Source organism: Tursiops truncatus, chromosome 5, assembly GCF_011762595.2.
Source record: "Tursiops truncatus isolate mTurTru1 chromosome 5, mTurTru1.mat.Y, whole genome shotgun sequence".
NCBI lineage: Eukaryota > Metazoa > Chordata > Mammalia > Artiodactyla > Delphinidae > Tursiops > Tursiops truncatus.
The window spans coordinates 125,552,983-125,573,739 of NC_047038.1; the positions used below are offsets into that span (position 1 = coordinate 125,552,983).

At 33.8% G+C, this 20,757-nt stretch overlaps 1 protein-coding gene across 2 annotated transcripts in view; it reads right to left on the minus strand.

Annotated features, from left to right (window-relative positions):
- Positions 1-20,757, minus strand: part of GRID2 (glutamate ionotropic receptor delta type subunit 2) — a 1,349,856-nt gene that overhangs the window by 263,487 nt on the left and 1,065,612 nt on the right. For both annotated transcript variants that reach the window (XM_033857390.2, XM_033857389.2), the window contains one exon: positions 15,589-15,901. In XM_033857390.2, coding sequence (XP_033713281.1) covers positions 15,589-15,901 — 313 coding nt within the window. The remainder of the gene's footprint in view (positions 1-15,588; positions 15,902-20,757) is intronic.

The window sequence follows — 20,757 nt, forward strand, 5'->3', positions numbered from 1 at the left end:
TTACATTCTGCCAGATTATTTGCTGATAAAACTCTAACTTTCATCAGCATGAATAAAGTATTTAATTTAGGAGAAGAAATGAACAATGCTTAAATTGATAAATAAGAAGTACTTCTTAAACTTGAAAAAAAAATAAACCTAAAAATTGTTCAAAGCTTAAACTTCCACATTTTCTGTGTTAAAGGGAGGTTTTCCAGCAAAGGCATCTTGATAAGAAATAACATGTCAAACTGAAGATCGAAAGTACTAGATCAAAGCACTTAAAGATCAGCCTGGGAGGATCCCTGTAAGCTTCATCTGAGTCTTCAAACCTCTCAGATTTGCTGTAGGATTCCTACCAGCACTTTGGCTTTTTTGTAACTTAATCAACAGTAAATTAAAAATGGGAAACACAAACTAGAGAATTATAGAATATAACACTTTGGAAATCCTTAATGTATGAAGAGACAATTTAAAAATTGGAGCTAGTGGCATTTTTTTTTTCTCATAACCTATCTGTAAGAAGCAGCACAGCCTCTGTGCCCTTCAGAGAAATTATCAAAAAAATCATCTGCACAGAAGCAAAAGAAAGGGGGAAAAGAGTTTTAATAATATTCAAAGTTTTTTCCTGTAAAGTTTGTTTCATTTTATTTCAATGACAGATGTTGCAATTCAAAAATTAAATCTATATTTTAAAAAAGGCATATAATATCTTTATTCTACTTTGCTTTTCTCATTCTTTACTTCCTTTGGGTTCTCTGATTTCAAATATTTTTAATTATAGCATTGCTAAAAGCCTTGTAAAATAGATTAGACACAGAAAATGCACATCTAATAATCATTGTGTTTGCTGGCTTGTTTTTATATCATTTAAAAATTGAGCTGCATTTTATAATGTCATAAGGGAAACGAAAATATAAAAATCTGCAATTTAAAATTAAAATGTCTCATATTTTGTAGGAATATTCAGCCACTACTTAAAAGCAAAGAAAAAAATAATTAAACAGTAAAACTTGTAGATTATTGCTTTGGAAAATCATATACTTTTGGTTATTTTCTGCCACCTGTGTATTATATACTATTTGTTTTCAACTTTATCCATTATTGCTATGAAGTTTATTAAACTATAATGACATACCAGGAGGAGGTATTCTCCTAAAGGAGAATATGTATGTACTTAACATGTATGTAATACGTTCGCTTATAAACTTATAATACTTCATGGTGTTATTTGTTTGATATATGAAATTATTTACACCTTGGATATGTGCTGATGTCATTACACTTTTCTCAGTTGATAAGCTACCTAAATTCAATGACAGTCTCAGTCACAGATTTGAGGTTTAAACTGCATTGCAGTCAAGTCTTGGAGTGAAACAAGTATAGCCAGCTTATAAGTTTGACGTCTGCAATTACTGTTCATTTTCTAAGTTTTCCTGGGTATAAAGGCATGTTAAATTGCCTTTTAGTGCCAGGAATGACTTTTTCTCGGCCAGATTACTTTCTTTTGGTTCATCAGTTAGATATGTATTCTATTTAATTTAGTAGCACAAAAGTTACTCATTCCAACTTGAAAGTGTCCATCCTGGACATTGTATGTGGTCAGCTTCATTATCTGACATTATTATTAAAAATGTGTTTGTGCTACTAAAGCAAGCTTTAATACTTATCTTTTTTAATGAATTATTCAGGTCATCAAATATAATTTCTAACTTGCTTAACCTAATTCAAGTCAGCATTTGTAGAATGTCAATTGGGTCAATATTAGCTCAGAAGAAAAAATTAAAAATCAATGAATATCAGGGTGAACATTTTAATTTTTACTCTTTAACCTAAACCATTTCCTATATTTTGAGGATTTAATATTAAAGACTCACTTTAAAATATTTAGTTTTTCAGAATTGTCCCTAATCTATACAACTATGTACAACAAAAATAGAAGGACCAGCTGCACTATTTCTTGGTGTCAACAGAAGATTTGACCTTGTTTTTCCTATAGCTTAAGGATTAAGTATAGCCCCAATGGATGAACTGTACATCATTTTCAAAAGAAGGTTTTCTGGAGGATAATGCTGAGTGTACAGATTCCTACTGTGACTGAAACTAGTGTCTATTTAATCTTATGCTCAAGATGGCCTTTTGTGACCAAATTGCTGTGGATTTAAAAATCAAGAAACTTTTAAATCAAGAACTGGCCTTGACAAGGAAAACTAGGAGTAGAATGTTACTGATTTTTTTTTTTTTTCTGTGAGAGAAGTCAAAGAATCTGGTGCTATTATAAATGTTAGTAGATTTCAACATCATTTTGGATAAAGGGAAGTATATATATAAATTGCAAATGAAGAAAAGTAATAAGAAAGATCTTCAATTCCTTTACACGAAGCATATTCTATAGAGAACCTTATTTCTGGTGATTTAGGAACAGGGGATTATTTAATCCTACTCTGAAAGAAAGACATTATATTATTAGTAGTTTGGTTTGCTATAGGAAAGAATTGCACTGGGGAAGATTACTTAGAAGAATCGTCTTCTTCAGGAGCTATCACCACAAATAAAGCTGGAAATGTACCTCTTGTACTTTTTGATTAACTGTTAATATGTTGTCTGTAATGAATAACCATACTTGCTTGATTTGCAGAGTGGAAAACAGTGTGTCTAGGTCTTGGAGTTAATGTTTCTTAAAGGTACAAAGGATTGGATATATTTTGTAACCAACATATATTTACCTAAATAGATATACATCTTACACCTACAAAATATAATCATGAGCTGATTTAGGTACAAATCTACAATTTTTTTGAAACAATCACTACATCCCCAAATATGGATTTGAACATAGAACAGATACAGAATAGTTTTCCAATTAACACCCTCTAAGACAACCACTCCCGTGCTCCAGTGACTCTCCAATACTCTCAAAGTAGAAGCCCAAGTACACAAAGCCTGATGTCATCTGAATCAATGGCCCTCTCTGACCTCACCTCCTTCTAAGCTATTCTTCTGGCCCCTTGGAGCAGGCCCTTTGCATCTGTGGTTCCCTATACCTGACCACCCTTCCCCCAGATACCGATGTAGCATAATCCTTCTTATCCTCCTGTCATCCTCTTTGCTTCAATATCAAATTTTCAGAGGCTTACTTCAACAAGCCCATTGAAAACTGCAGCCCTTCCACATATACTTCAATTTCCTCTCACTGTAAGTTACTTTTCCTATAGTATTTGAGTTCTGATATACTATGTAATTTATTTATTTATTTATCATACCTATTGTTTGTTACCTGGCTCCCTTCACTAGAATATAAGTTCCATGAAGGCTTGAATCTTTTTATCAGAAGGTAGTCCCAGGAGTTTGAACGGTGCCTGTCACATTGTAGACATTCAATAAATGTTGAATAAACGAATGATCTCAAATTTGGATCATAAATACTTAGTTTTAGGGTACATGAAACATGTTTAGTCTGAAAGGTAATGTTTTTCTCAATTTATAAAAGTGTTTGTAAAAGTTACTCGGTTGACTGAACAGGTATATATCACAGAGGAATTCAGACATATGTAATCTGGCTCTCATATATTTAATGATGTCTAATGAAAAAATGCATTTTCTAATAAAAATGATGTAATATGATTCTAAATGAAACTTGTTTGTTTTCTCAGCAGAATAAACTGGTCTTCTGGAAAAGTAACAAAGATGTTTCACTTATTGCAATACTTTTTATGACAATGAATGCACGACAAACTTAACACTGCCTTTGTTCAAGACAGCATTGAATAAAGGAAGTTTATTCCCAATGTAAAAGTTGTAGCCAGTAGTGCAGTTAATTAAGAGAAAATGTCAATAGAACTTAACATTGTCACAGGATAATGGTTCCTGCTGCTAGATATATGTCAAGAGACAGATAAATAAGATGGAGTGATTTATTAAGCAGTGCCACACTCCAGGCAATGCATTTCTAGAAGATTACAGCACTCCTTGGGTGGTGATGTAAGGCAGAGGACTGAAAACTAAGTGGCTTTAACTCTTTGGATAGTACAACAACAGTACAGAAATGTGGTGATTACGGACAGTCCCTGCTGATACAGCAAAATTACTTTTATATTTAGAAAAAAAGAAGAGATTATCATGATATCATAGAGGCTCTAAGTTAAAACAGAATCCCATCAACAATCTTTCATGAATTTGCAGATAATTATGTGGAAAAGTCATACTATTCCGAAATTTTAAAGGCCGAAAAAATTAAGATCACATCTATTTAAACTACAGACTTCTTAAAAATTCTGTTTCAGGCAACAAATTATTACTGATTTAAGAACTTGGTTATTTTTCTAACCAAAAACTGTATTAAAACAGTTTTTGGAAAAACATCCAAAGGTCTTTTATTCCTTTTCAATAATTTAAATAATATAATCCAATTTATTTTTAGATTGTTAATATTGATTAAATAATATCACAGAAGGTTTTAATTTAGAATCAACCTTTTGAATACTGGTATGGCATATTCTTTGCTTCAAATGTAACTCAGAATACTATCATGTGCTTTGATTTTCTCAAAGTCACAAGTTTCACTGGTTACTGGGAAATTGTTTTCATCTTAAAATTAACCTTATATCTGGTATTATACATTATAATGCTGCAATAATAGAAAATAATAAGAAAATACAGTTAACTATATTATTTATGACTTTCCCATGCATTATATTGCATTTCAAAAGTATTTACAATGTAAGTATTACATGTATGTTAACAATAGAAACCATAGTTCAGTGATGTTCTTAAGTTTAAAAGCATTCTATCAGGGAAATAAAAATTTTGGCATAGTATTTAACATAGATTATATCTATATAACAGAAAAGATCGCTTTTAGTTTTATTAATGTATTGAACAGTCAAGTCGTTATTGGCATTTTAAACTCATAAAATATTCTGGTTTCTAATAGTGGCATTGTGAGTATACTAAAATAAAAACTGAAATATAATTCTCATCATCATAATCATTTTTATCTGGAAAGGGTCCATATGGTTCTAGACTTCCACCAATGGCAGTTTTTGAAGATTGCTTAGTTTAGGAAAATTAGCCTTCTGTGTGATGTTTATGCTTAATTATGTGCTATTTTAGCCACAGATCTCAATATATATTCCAAAAACAAAATACATATATTCACAGGTTTTATAAATTAGTCCCCAAAAGATTATTTAGTCTTTTCGAGCCCCAAAGAGCTGCATATATAAATTGGAAGCATCCTGAATCAAAACTTATAATTCCATTCAATTTGGTTCATTACTTTGTTGCATCTTTGGCCATATTATGCTACAGTTTATTACAAGTACATGTGGTAATGATGTGCTTACATAGGGAAAAATGTTCTTGTAGCTTTTCATGTCTAGTTGAATGACATAAAGTTATTATGAATTTGTTAGTGTATGGTTTTTACTGTAAGCATTTTCATTAGCTGGACTGGCTTTCCTAATACACTTCCTTATGCCTAATTACAATATGCTTCTTTAAATACTGCTTATTTTCTGTGAGGTAATAATGAGTATATAAAGCATTAAACAATGTGGCTGATTTCATCTCTTGCTATGAATGGCAAAAATAGTGAGAAAATAATAATTACAATGTTGAGTGCCTTTTTTATGTCTTGCACACAGTTTTAAGTGTTTTATATCCATGAACTCTTAATTTTTCAAACACCTGATATAGTAGGTAATTATTATTTGGGGAACTAGAGCACCTAGAGGCTAAGAAGCTTGTCCAGCATCACACAGCTAGTAAATGTATAGATAGTGGAGTTTAAAACTGAACTGTCTCTTAATCAAACACAAAGATATGAAAAGAGTTGTTTAATTAGATATTTGTATTATATAATCATACAATCTTATAACTGAAAGAAAAAATTTAAATAATCTGACTCTTTTATAGATCAGGAAACAAAGATCAAGTGAATTAATGGGCCAGTTCATTTTTTCCATTGTCACTAGGCAAAGAAAAATTGGTTCCTAGTCTGTGTCCCTCTCTTTAATAGGTCATGACTCGGTATGAATTTGACCTAATTGTAATGCACCAGATAGTGGCCTATTTGTTAACTCTGCACCCGTTGTGACTTGGGCTTTCCTCAGTGTGATTATTATGATCTTATGATGGAGCTGTGTGTTTACTAGTTTGTTTCCCTCATTACATTGAAAGCTCCATGAAGACAGATACCACGCTGTCCTATTCACTCTTGTGACTAGATAAATAACTCTTATTTAATATCCAGGGAGATGCTTTCTAGATAATGAATAATTTTAAATGGTAAAGGCAGAGGAAATACTTTTAGGAAATGTTAAAGCAGAGTTTAAACAATGTATATTATTAACGGTTAGAAAACAACTGAAGCAGACAAACTGCACATCTGTCCCAAATGGAATGTTAACTTAGAGTCTGAGAGACAGAGCTGTAAATATAAAGAGACTCTATAAAGTTTGGTCACCCACAAATCAGAGAGCAATTTTACATGTCCACAGTGTGGAAGTATGGATTATGCATTGGTCTTTTGTTACATCTTGATGCCAAAAAAGAACAACTGTCATCAAGAAAGTAGTTTACAAATAAGAAACACTGATATACATGATGAAATATACGATGCTAATTTTTACTTTATGTAATGCATTGGAATTTCTGCCTTGCAATTGTGAAAAGTTCAAGTTAAGGCCATGCCACATTTAAGGGTATTTAACAAAAGTATCACAGGACCTTACTGCCCTGTTTTGTAGACTGAAACAGGAATCCTAAATTTAGCATTATGTGTGTTACAGTTAGCTTATAAGTACGCATTTTAGAGATAGGTTAAGTGGTAAAAGTCTTATTTTTCAAAACATAATTTTGTTTTTAAAAGCTTTGGTAAGTTTTCCATATTTTTAGAAATATGACCATCATTATTAGAGTTCTAACTACATATTCTAACTACAGGTGAAGGGGAAAACGGAATGAGGTCAAACAAAAATTGAATTCCCAAATTTACATTCCAAGCTGATTGTCCGTACTATCCTTTGATCCCAATACTTTAACTTTGATCAATCCTAAATCACCTTTAGAATAAATTTATCTTTGCAGATGTCTGGCCCTATTCTTTTGTTTTTCCCTAGCTCACCTGTGTTTGTTTGTATATTTCCTTTTCAGTTTTACTGAGATATAACTGACATTCAGTACTGTGTAAGTTTAAGTTGTAGAGCGTAATGATTCAACTTATATACATCATGACAAGATTGCCACAACAAGTTTAGGGATTATCTATCATTTTGTATAGATAAAAATTTAAAAAAAATTGTCCTTGTGATGAGAACTCTTAGAACTTACTCTCTTAACTTCCACATACAACATTCAGCAGCATTAATCATATTTATCATGTTGTACATAACAATCCTAGTACTTATTTATACTATAACTAGAAGCTTGTACTTTTTGGCTACTTTCATCCAATTCCTCCTCCCTTCACCCACTGCCCCATCTCTGGTAACCACAGTCTGATCTCCTTCTATGAGTTTGCTTGTTTGGTTTTGAACTATAATTGACCTATAACACTATGTTAGTTGCTGGTACACAGTGATTTGATATTTCTATACATTTCAAAATGATCACCATGATAAGTCTAGTTACCATCTATCACCATACAAAAATATTACATTATTATTGCCTACATTCCCCACACTGTACATTTCTGTCCCTAACCTTGTTACTTAAGCTGAGGGGTACTGTAATACGGTACTGTAAAAACACCAAGTACTATGAAGATGTCAATGCTATTTTAAAGGATTTATGACACCTGTTTTTTTATCATTTAAACTTAGATTAAAAAAATGTATTTTTTTACATCTTTATTAGAGTATAATTGCTTTACAATGGTGTGTTAGTTTCTGCTTTATAACAAAGTGAATCAGTTATACATATACCTATGTTCCCATATCTCCTCCCACTTGCGTCTCCCTCCCACCCTCCCTATCCCACCCCTCTAGGTGGTCACAAAGCACCGAGCTGATCTCCCTGTGCTATGCGGCTGCTTCCCACTACCTATCTATTTTACGTTTGGTAGTGTATATATGTCCATGCCATTCTCTCGCTTTGTCACAGCTTACCCTTCCCCCTCCCCACATCCTCAAGTCCATTCTCTAGTAGGTCTGTCTTTATTCCTGTCTTACCCCTAGGTTCTTCATGACAAAAAAATGTATTTTCTTATAGCATTTTGGGAAAGAAGAGAAACCAACTCAGAAAATCTTAAGACCACCCTTCAAGTTTTTAAAATGTTTCTTGAAAGCAACTCTTCTGTTTTATTAAATGCTAAAATAATGCTTTCAATTATGGTATGTACTCATAAGTAGTTCAGAAGAGTCAAGAACATGTTGTTCACACCAGTTCTTGTTCTATAAGCATTTTATGAGCAGAAATCTGATTTGTGCCTCATGTTCCTTAATTACTTTTACCTCTTCGAAAACCTAGTTTAGCATGGAAAGGATTTCCTGGCTCAAACCATAAAGAGTTGGTATTAAAATAAATGAAACCCAGGGGCTATCTCATGTATATAGTTTAGGGAATAATTGCTTCGGAGCTCATTACAGTTCACTGGGAAAAACTAGTGGATTCACATCTTAGTGTCATGGCATTGTTTTCTGGTCACACAGATTAGTCACACTCCACACCTATAATGAAGGAGTTTAAACAGTCTTTGAAAGTATGAGAGTTCATCTTTTCTTTGGTGTTGAAGAATTCTGGTGATAAAAAGAAAGAAAATGAGCAGCTTGTTATGTTTTAAATCAGCATGAGGAAATTCTCAAGTAGATGTGACAGCATTCAGAGTACTTGGCTCTCCCTTCGTTAAGGACTGCCTATAATAATTAGCAACAACAGAGATGTTGTTCTCACCTAAATAAAAATTACAGAGAGCCTTTTTGAGTTAATATCTGTAAGAACAGAATATAGAAAAAAACTTGTCTCTATAGTCCAGTTAACCTGTCACTGGGAATTACTCTCATTTTCTCTGTGTTCATTAGGGTCAGTAAACAGCAGAGCTAGCCAATATAATTTTTGTTATATTCAAATTGAATGTGAAATATCAGATAACATTACAAAGGAATGGCTTTAGCTACTGCATTTCAAGGCTTGAATCCTTTGGGGTTTTGTGACTAGGACATCGGCAAATTTCATATATTTGATATCTACACTATTAAAATGGATGTCTTTTTGAGTTATTCTCAAAGTTTTAAACAGATGCTTTCTCATCAACAATCTTTTCTGTTGCCTAATTTGATAGAGAAGAATGTCTGACTCTTCTTTTTGTGGAAATGAGAAAGTTGTGATTCTCTGTAACACTGCAATCCTTCTGGCAGCAGGAAGAACTCTTTATTTTCTTCCAAAAATTGTCCTGGGATCTCAGAGTCAGTGGGTTGCCTTTGATGTAAACTCTTGTGCAGCAGCCACCAGGTTATCTTCTACCATTCCTAAAGGTCCTCTTTATTCATCACTAGCAACTGTGGAACTATTTGATCCTTAAGAAAATTACCAAAGGAATTTTCCCTCTGTACTCCTTTCAATAATTCTGTCTGCTGCTCTCATCAAAAGTGGTTTATTTGGTCCCAATTTGGCTATGGCCCACTTACATGATGTTGAACATTCCTGCAAGGACTGTGTCTTTCTTATGATCATATTCAAAATATCTAGGTTGGGTATGGCATATAGTACATCCAAGGAATATTTATTAAGCCGGTTAATACAGTTATTCCTTGTTTTTCTTTTGTTCTTTGTGTTCCTGGCGCATAGCTGGTATATAGTAAATGCTTGCTGGTAAACATATGTGATAGCCTGAAACATTTTACGTGACTATAAATATTTATACTTCATAGAACCAGACCATCTGAGGTAAACTCTGAAATTTCCCTTTGCAAGTAAACAGTAAACAAATTACATACAACCACATGTGTGAACAAGTCACGGAGGCCCTTCATGGCCCAGATGATATTAAGAGTCACTGACCATAAACTAAATATCAGAGATCTTCAAAAATCAAGCCCCAGTTTTTTTTTTAAGTATGTTGATTGCAGAGAGATGTACATAGGCATGAAGATAAGGGAGGATATGAAATGGCAACAAAACTTGCATAAAATTGGTGTCTCATTCATGCATTAAACTGCCTAATTCACAAACTCTAATGTTCTAGCCAAACAGATGTACTAAGTTTATCTCTATAATGGACCATACTGATTTTGCACAGTTGGATTCCCTAAGCTGTTTTTCTGGAATGCTCTGAAGTTACAGATTTTTTTAAAAAATCAGGATTAGTAAACAGCTTACGTATATTTAACATTTTTCTGCTTTTAGCTGTCCCTGAACTCTTTTTTCAAACATCTATATGATAATACATGAAATGCCCTTTTATTCCTACTCAATCTAGTCTCTAGTGGCTCATTAAAGAACGTAATTCTGAAATAATTCAGAAATATTACTGTACTTCTCCTTAAAAGACTATATTTTTATTAGAAATTATCACTAATTCCAAACTTCATTGCCTGTGCATGGACACTTCATTGACTGATTCTTTTTTTCATGGGGTTTTTGAAGTCTTTTCTTAATTTATTTTTAATCAAAGTGTAAAGATACTTTCAGTACCTTTTAATGAATTCACCTTTTCCATTGTTAGCAGGTGGAAGAATAGTAATATTTCAGAGATGAAGTAGTTAATCATATGCAATGCAGCATGATGCATCATTATGGATTGTATAAATGTATAATCAACCCACAGGCTGTGCAACTTATTTAAGGGAGCAGTTGAGATAGAAAAGTGCTTAACATATTTATAACTTTTGATATCTGAAGCCTGTTTACAGACTAGAAAAGCATGTAACCATATGGATAATTTTATTTATCTTTTTCTTTTGGGTGTTCTCCAAAACTTGCTGAAACTGGGCCACCTGGAGACAGAATTCAGAAAGCCAGTCCATAAGCTTGTCAACATTCTCAAAAGTAAGGCTTCAACCAATGGGAAACCTTATTTATAAGTTTCTCATCTTAGCTACTTGAGAAAATACACCAGTGAAGACATTCTGATAACTTCCTGTTTGGTTTAAGTGAGTTTAAGTCATTGGGCAATAGACTGTAATCTAATAAACACAATGTTGCAGTTAATTCCATGCTTGATTTAGTTAAGTATTTAGCATTTATTCACTTATTTAGTTGATCAGTATGCATTTATTAAACACCTAATACGTACAAGACACTGAATTAGGCAAAGAGACTATAAAGATAAATAGGACACTATCTTGTGTTCAAAGGACTCAGGTGGAGACAAAAGAAAACGCAAAGACTTCCTGAAGGAAGTGAGATCAGAATAAGAACTAGAGGATGCACAGGAATTTGCCATATGAAAGCAGAGAGTGGGCGTAGAGATTAAGCAATTGGTAATAAAGGCATTTCACGATTTGAAAAGAGTAGAAGCAAAGGCAGAGAGGCAAGACACAGTCTTGTCTTCTGTTCAAGAGACAAAAGCAGTTTGGAATAACTGGACAATTACATGTGAGCCATGAGTGGTAGGAGATGAGAATCAAGACTGGTGAAGACCCAAACGATGGAGTATTGTTCATGCTCTAAATAACTTTAAACTGTGGGCACTGGGGAGCCAAGGAAATATTTGAGGAATGGGAATTATGTGGTTAGCTCTCCATGACAGTGATAATTTGAGTATATGTGTAAGTATGTGGAGCATATATTTGCAGGAAACAAAACTGAAAAAGAAAGACCTATTATGAGATTCCTGTAGCTCAGATGAGAAATGAGATAGGCCTAATCTAGGTAAAAATCCAGGTCTTATCTCTCTAGGTGAGAAGAGATTTCCACTCCTAGAAATAAGTATGAAGTAAAATTTGCATGCCTTATAGTTGGATATAAGGGATAGAAGGAAGAAAAAATCAAAACTGTTTTCAAAGTTTCTAACCTGTAGGTCTGAGTGGTTGCTAATGCATCAGCTAGAATAGAGAACACGAGAGGCTATAAAGGTTTAAAGTGCAAAAAAATCCAATTATTGGCATGTTGGAATTTGTGGTATCTCTGATATGTCCAGAGAGTCTAGTGAGAGTATATAAACCTAAAATTCAAGGATGAAATAGATTTGGGAGTCATCTAGATTTTGGTAGTTATTGAAACCATGCACAGAAAAACTAGATGGAATGGGAAGAAGTGAGATAAACAGAAAGGTTAGTTACATGTAGCCTTACCACCTTCTATTTCTAGTCAGTACTCATGTTTATCAACATCCTAGTTATCTATCCTCATTTATTGACACTTTTGGCACACGGCTTATTTTCTTTCTCTCTAATCCAAGCCAACCATCATTACAGATGGCTCATCTACTCCTCTGGATTCTCAGTTGATCAGCTTTGAAGTTCTTCACCAACTCTTCAGGAATCCACATCTACACACCTGTAACTTGTCCTCTACTGTTTCATCTCAAAAATGTTAGGCTCAGGTGTCCCATTTTGTCAATACAAACTTTGAACTATCTCACACTGATATTTCTACAGTTGTTCTTTGGCCTCATCAAGAACTCTACTCTCTCCCACTACCACTTTCTTACTTTCCAGTCTTACTCTCTATTACACTCTGATTATTGGTCTTTCTATTTTTTATTGCTCCATATACCCTAGAATCTACTATTTCACAACCACCGTCTTGCTAATAATCTAAAATAATCTGCCTTGTTATCCTTTTCTCGTGTGTCTAACTATCCACAGCTGAGACTAATTTGTTTTTTATTTACTGAGTAAACACTTATGTGACACTTCTATAAGTTACTGTATCTAAGAACTTCACATTTTAAAACCATTTAAATGCTCATGACAAAGCCATGAGGTGGCACATCCAGAGTGTTTCCTGCAAGAGAAGCTCACACCATCATACAAGTTTGTGATCCCCAACCTGGACTAAAAAATTCTTCCGTTTCACTGACTGTTTCCCCTATTTTGGGGACACGCTCTATAGAGAAATCAATCATCATGGTGTGAGAAAGCCAAACTATCCTATGGAGAAAGGCCGTAGAGGAAAACTGAGGTCACCAGCTCTCTGCCAGCATTAACCACCAGACGTGTGAATGAAATGAACAAGCCTTCAGATAAGTTCAGCCTCCAGACTTTGGGCTGTCTAGCTGAGGCTTCAGACATCATTGAGCAGAGACAAGCCATCCACACCATGTCCTGTCTAAATTTGTGACCCACGAAACTGATAAGTTTTTGAGGAATTTATTATGCAGCTCTAGTCACTGGAATACTACCAATAACAAGGTTATTGCCAAATCCAATGAACACCTTTCAAGTATTAATTTTACTTGATTCTTTGAAATGTTTAACACCGTCAACCAATCTTCCATATTCAAATATTGTCTTTACTTGGTATGTATACCACTAGATGGTACACATGGTACTTGCATCTTTCTTGTCACTACTTATTAGTTATCACTGAAATCTCATCTACCCATTCCTTTCCTTAGGGCTCTGTCCTAGGCCCTCTCTGAGTCAGTCGTCCTCAATCAGGAGTATGCAGTTGAGAACAACTACTCTGTACGATCTTGTTCACTTCCATGGCTTCAATTATCTCCTACATGCCAATATCTCCTCAATCTGTTAGCCCAGATGTCTCTTCTGTGCTTCTGACAAATATATCAAACCATTAACAAGCATTAGAAATATACCCCTGGATATTTCACAGATACCTCAACTCAAATGTACCAAAATGAATGTATCATCTTCCACATCACACCTGCTCTTCTTGATTTTTTTCCCCAGAAAATGACATCGACAACCAATACACGTAATTGCCCAATCCAGAAACCTAGGATAAAATTTCACCTCCTTTTTCTCCTTCAGTACCAATCCCCATAGCACTATATAATTTATCAGGTTCTATAGATTCCAATTCACCAATACCCTTCTCTTGATTCCCAGTGTCATCTTACCTTTGTGCAAGCCACATTAACTCTTTATTGAGTTATTATAATACTCTGATAATTTGTTTCCCTTTCCACATTGCTCTCTTTCAATTTTATCCATACTATAATCACAATGTTTCTGATTATAGTAAAAATTTAAACATGCATTTCCCTGTTTAATACCTTTAAATTACTGATAATTTCCCTGAAGATCAAATTCAAACCCCTGATAATAACAAATATATCTTCAGCCTCATCTTTACCAGTCCCATAGTCTATTCTGCATAGTCTATTCTGATTTCTCCCTCACTTCTTGGTCTTAAATTCTATCCTACCATCTATGTATCCTTCCCCCCATTCTCTTCTTCAATAAGCTCTTTGCATAGTTACTTCTGTCTCTGTTTATACAGTACTAATTCAAAAAGCCTTCTTTGCGACATTAAGATATATTCACCCTCTCCACGACTATGATCTCTAACAGTCTCTATCACACGTGGATTTTACATGTTTGCATCCCACAAGACTTGTAGCTCAATGATGGCAACGACTCCCTTGCTCCCAACTGTATACTCAGTGCCTAGCAAAGTTCTACTTAAATAAATAGCATGGATTAAATATCTACTAGATTAGTGATTAATGAATGGACCAAAAATATCTGCGATAAAGATACACAGATACAGAAAGGTAGCGGGAAAAAGCATGCTTACAGAGTTTTGCGGGATAGATTTTATGTGAGAAAGTACGGATGAAAAGTCTAGACAAACCTTATGATTAGTTAAATGAGAATAGAAAGAATGAAATTTAATGGAAGATCCAATAGCAAGTGTATATAAAAAGTAAGATGTTATTGAGAGTTGTAAATATTAAGGCAAAAGAATCATGTGTCTCCATTGTGACACCTATGTCTTCTCTTCAATACATATGACAAGTTTGCAAGAAACTATCAATCCCCTAAGTATTTTATTATTTCATTTTCTATGATGGCAGTAGTCTCAAGTAAGGGGCTCAATAAATATTGTTCTATTCTGAAACAATAAGAGTCAAGTAATTACCTAGATAAGTTTAAAGAGTAGGCAGATTGACTACTGAATAACACAACAAAGACATTGTTTAGAATATAATGAAATTATAAGTTAACTGGTAAAAATTATATATTAAAGTGAAAGATAAAGCGTAAATTTCTTATCAGAATCTTAAAGTCTTTTCACTGCCAATGAATATTTTTAATACATGAAACAATGTCTCTCAACAAACAGCAAGTCTTAACATCTCTTATACACATAAATAATTAAGCAATATCTGCTCTGGTAGTAAGTATTTTCATAAATCTCAGTAAGTATTTATCTGAGAAATAGAAAGGCTATTTCTCAGAATCGGAGCTTGGGAAGGAAAATCTCCTCTTGAGTTTCTTGTGAACCTTACCTCTGACATTCATCTTTGGCTTTGTTGATAAAACTGAACTTACAGCAAAAGATACTGTACCATTTTTTACTGAAAATCTGCTGTTTGAGATCCACTAGGAAAGAGCAAGAAATGTTCTTTTCTTAGCATTGCTGTAAAGACCTTTAGAACACTTACTGATGTCAAGACACAGAACGTTCTTAACTGAATGCATGGCATATGAAACATCACATTCCTTTTTTGTACTGAAATATATATATTTTCCTTACCTTGCTGTACAAAGGATCCATACACAAACCACATGGAGTTGTAGAGAGTGGTAGAAGTCATCGACCCCATTTGTAATCTTGGGGGATTAAGCCAATTCAAGAGGTAGACCAGTAGACCGACCAGAAGAACTGTGCCAGCAATGCAAGCCCATAGTGAGAGATCAAATGGTGCAAGACAGGCAAACATATCCACTGTCTTTTCAGCCCTTCGAAGTAGGACTCCCACTGAGTAGTCCATGTAACGTGTTGTAAAGTCCACCACATTCTCACGGTCTGGGGTGATAGTCAAAGCAGAAATCCCTATGTCGGCCCTCTGAGAAATTGAAAGAGACAGGAATACATTAACAGTGTGAAAAACAACTTGATTTGTGGCACCTTAGCTTGCCTTGAGGAAAATAAAATAGATGCCTCAGGCAACATCTTAAGCCTTTTTATATAAACTGAAAAACACTGCAGAGACTTCTTAGAGAAGACCTATATGTGAATTTTTCATTTCCTACTGCAAATCTTGGCCCACCAGAGTTAGACAAATTACCTTGTTCATATTATCAGTGCATGTGAAATCAGTGAAGAATATTTCAGACACAGATAATGCCTGAAGGAAATTGTCTTTTTTCCTTGGGTCATTTTATCAAAGCCATCATTAACACAGTAGCAAAGGTAAAACTTATTCTAAAGAATTTTTCCTGAGAAAATGTTCCCAAGATATTCAACATGTTCTTAACATCTAAGTTATCAAAAAAAAAAAAAAACCTCAACGTGGCATTTCACCCTTGGTTTAGATTTCTCTGGATCAAAATTTATATTATTGGGTTCTAAATATATTAGAATTTATTAGAGATTTCATAGCATTAAGTTATAACATCATACACCAGGGGTTGCTACCATAATTTTATTTTTTAAACCTTGAAACATTTTAATGAACAATTAAAGATTAAGGAAACAGATAATTCTTCTTGGAGCAATAACCATTGTTCTCAGTATGTGTCTTGGATTCTCAGTGTTAGCACTCAGAACCACACAGAGCACATGCTATTTTACTTATATAAGGCACATGGCAGAATTGCAGTGACAGCACATAACAAATGACTTCACATTTAAATTCTATGATATGAAAACATATTTAAATATCTAAAAGATGCATCTTATTTGAAATAATTATCTGTGGCTGTGACTAAAGCTGTGCGAAACTCCTTTCAGACAAACACAAACAATAGTAAATTGAACATTTTCATTATTCTTTTTTTTTTTATAGTTTGATGAAAGAATATAGAAACTGGTTTTAATGCCTTTGGAGAAAAAAAAAAGACATGAAAATTAACATGCCTAGTGGAATGCTAAACCAATTCCCATACATCTAGTCTCTGAAGTAATAACAGCTGCAAAAATAGTCTAGCTAAAGTTAAGCATTGTGTGTGTGTGTGTGTGTGTGTGTGTGTGTGTGTGTGTGTCAGCCCATCTATACAGTGCTAAGTATTTAAATAACTTTTCTCATTTAATCCTTACAATGAGTTATGAATTACATGTTTTCCTCTCCATTTCATAGATGAAGAAACTGAAACTTCAAGAGTTTAAGTAACTCATTCAGTTCTCACAGTTAATAAGTTTAGAAGCCAGATATTAAAGCAATGTTTTTCTTACTGCAAAGCCAGGGTTCATAATATAATCACTTTACCATACTGCAAGAAATCATTTGTTTTCCAAATGACTCATATTGTAAGCAATTAGGATAACTGGTTTTAGGAGAGTTTTTACCTTAAAAGAGTCTGAAATTTTGCTTTTCTTAATTGTACTATTTACACTGCAACAAGGCTATATTAACATTAAGAATTATGAGTTTCGGATTATTAACTGAGAGGTATTAAAGTTAATAACTCTATATGGAAATGAATTTTCAGAGAAATAGTTATTGCTTTCAAGCTCATATATTTATTTAGCATAGCTTAGTTACTAGGAATTGGGTCTTTTCAGAAGGAAAATCTAACCTGGATCCTTAGCTCTCTAGTCCTACCTTTTCTGAGCTTCAGTTTATCTATTTGTGAAATGAATATAACTGTCTTTAGTATGACTATTGTGAGCTGACTCATTTATCTCAATCTTAATGGTGAATAAATAACTCCTCAAGATTCAATTAGGCTCTCAAAAAGTACATTTCTTTTTTCAGGATATTAAAGTACTGTGGATCAGTAATTTACGAATTGATGCACTAGGGACCCAAAGCATTTTATGACTCAACTAAAGGCAGAAAATTCCACCTAAGGAGAGATTTGCTGACATGTTGATTGAATATTTGTAAATGTTCATAAATATTTTGCTAATAAATAAATGTTTTACATTTAATGACTATGAGTTAGAATAGTCACTATACTGATTTTAATAATAGATATTTGTATGTATCACAAAGTGAATTTCTATAATGTAATAAAGAAAAATATCTAGGGAAGATGTGCTGTGGTTTGTTATTGTTTTCTTTTGGAAAAGTGAACTGATAATTTTGTATGTGCTAAAATATTTATTAAATATAGTAATTGCTTGTCCTAGTTCTATGGAGAACTTCCTCAATTCTGGTCCACTTTCAACACTTGGCTATTCTATTCTCAAGAAGAAATTGCCAGTCTCCCTGTGGAGAGGATACTAGAATCATATAATGGACTTTTTCAAACTGCACAAATGCATTTGCATACACACACGACACATACTTATACACACACATTTTCCTATCTCTGAGATTTGTATACACCTTCCTAAGGAAGTACCTCAATCCAGCCTTCAGAATCAGTGATATAGCAGACCACCATGCTTGATATGAGTATGTGATAGTCCTTACTTGTAGAGAAGCTGTACTGGAGCAGAAAAAAAAAAAGGCGAGAACCACTGATTCAGAAAGATGGTCCTAAAACTTTTTGAATATGTCTAAGTAACCAGAATGATCAATCACATGTATCTTTCTTCCTCCCTCCCCTCCCTTTCTTTCTTTCTTTCTTATCTTTCTTTCTCTCTCTCTCTTTCTCTTTCCCTCTATTATTAGTCTATTTATTTCTGTATGTATGCATGCATGTGTGTATGTGTATGTCAACTCACTTGTTCAGTTTCAACAATGACTTTTCAAACCATTAGCCTCATAAAACATTTAATCTTCTCACTTCCCCTAATTCTCAGATGACATTCACTGCTACTTTATAGAGAATCAGAAGATACTGAATTAAAATTCACACATATTTCTACTTCTCAACCTATATCCCACATCCAGCTTATTCTATTTAACTTTCATTTGTGATAGAGGAGATGTCTTCCTTTCTAATGCCAAACCTCCATCAGTAAACTTATCAACAAATCCCCTCCAGTTCAGATGCTTAAACTCCCATCTCTTGTATTCAACATCATCTACCAATTGTTGATTTCCCATGAAAAGGTTCTTTAACTCTTTCTCATTAAAATAAAAACAAAAAGAGAAAAACCTTTCCTTTTACTCTCTCTGACTTCTGACTCCCACTTGCTACCCTTTCTCTCTCACTTTTTCATAGTCAATTTTCTCTAAACATTTGTCTGTATTTCCACACCTCAGTCACTCTGGAAGACTCTTTTGTATTCATATTATCGAGTGTTCGACTACTCAATGGACGCAGCGCTTCTTAATGTTTACACTATTGAATCAAATGGATATAATTTAGTGCTCATCTGTTTAGGCTTCTTGACAATATTTGACAGTGATGATGGCCCCCTCCACCATAAACATTATTTTCCTTGAATTTTCATGTCATGATTAAGCCTCTTTCTCAGTTCCTTTTCAAGCCCATGTCGGCAATCCTCTGGACTTGGACCTACACCCTTTTTTCATAGGAGATCCTCTGCCTAGGCAATCCCATTCATATCATTACCTCCATTGACTCCCATCTATACACATGATTTACAAAATTTACATTTGTAGATACAGAGATGAGCTCTGGAGTATATACTGATTTATGCAATTACATAATTGATATTTCTATTGGATGTCTCGAAAACATCTCAAATTTAACATGGCCAAGATCATACTAGAGGCATTCAACTCAAACCAGTCCTCTTCCAATATTTTCTGCTTCAATGAAAATCTTTTTATGTAAGTCTTAAATCTCGGTGATCTCATTATTTTTCTCAGTCTTATTCCCCTATCCTGTCTGTCACTTCTGATTCTACCTACTGAGAATCCTAATATCCATTCACTTCTCTACTATTTTCAGCTCTCATCATTGCTTTCCAGGGCTCCTTACGAGTCTACCTGAAATCTACCTTTTCTCATCTCTAACCTCCCTATTGCAGCCAAAGTATTCGTTCTGTTGAGCACATCTGATCCTGTCCCTGCCACAATGTAAAGGTTTTCAGTGGATTTGCACTGCTTTTAGGAAAAAGAGTAAAATCTTTAACAAAGCCTATACATCTTTGGATACACTATCTTCCACCTACCTCGACATATTCCTACTGGACCATTTTTCTTTCCAGCACTTCTTCCCAATGCATGATCTTCATACATGCTGATTGTACTGTCTGAATTGACCCTCCTGAAACTTCTTCAAGTAAACTTTTATTCATATTCATAAATCAGCTCAATTATCACTTCCTCAGGAAAGCTATCCATGGCTCTTTTGACTGGAATAGTAATTCTTTTTGTTTACACCATCAGAAGCCTGTATCCCTCACTTCCCTAACAGTATGAGAGTTGCAATTTTACATTATTTGTATGATTTTTGAACAATGAATTTTTCTACTAGACCACAAGCTCTGTGAAGGCAGGGACTGTCACTTTTTAAAAAGATTGACATGTTCCTGTATCAAGCACATTTGTCTGGCATAGATTCATGATTAATAAATACTTGCTTCATATATGAATGAAAGAAGATAGAACATTCACTAGATATTCATTACCCAATTCTTATAAATTATCTCCCTATTTCTCAGGATACTTGACGGAGAGGGAATTTTACAGAATAAAAATAAAATGGCAACATAAAAATTTGCTAAATTTTGTAGCAGTGACAAAAAATTTATATCTTCATGAATGATTACTTCAATAATTAAAATCAAGTTCTTGGCTTATCAATTTATTTATGTTTATGTCATTTGCCACTAGCTAAGGTAATTGAGTCTACTATAGTATGTTTAATATGTTAAAAAATATTATTATATGTCAAG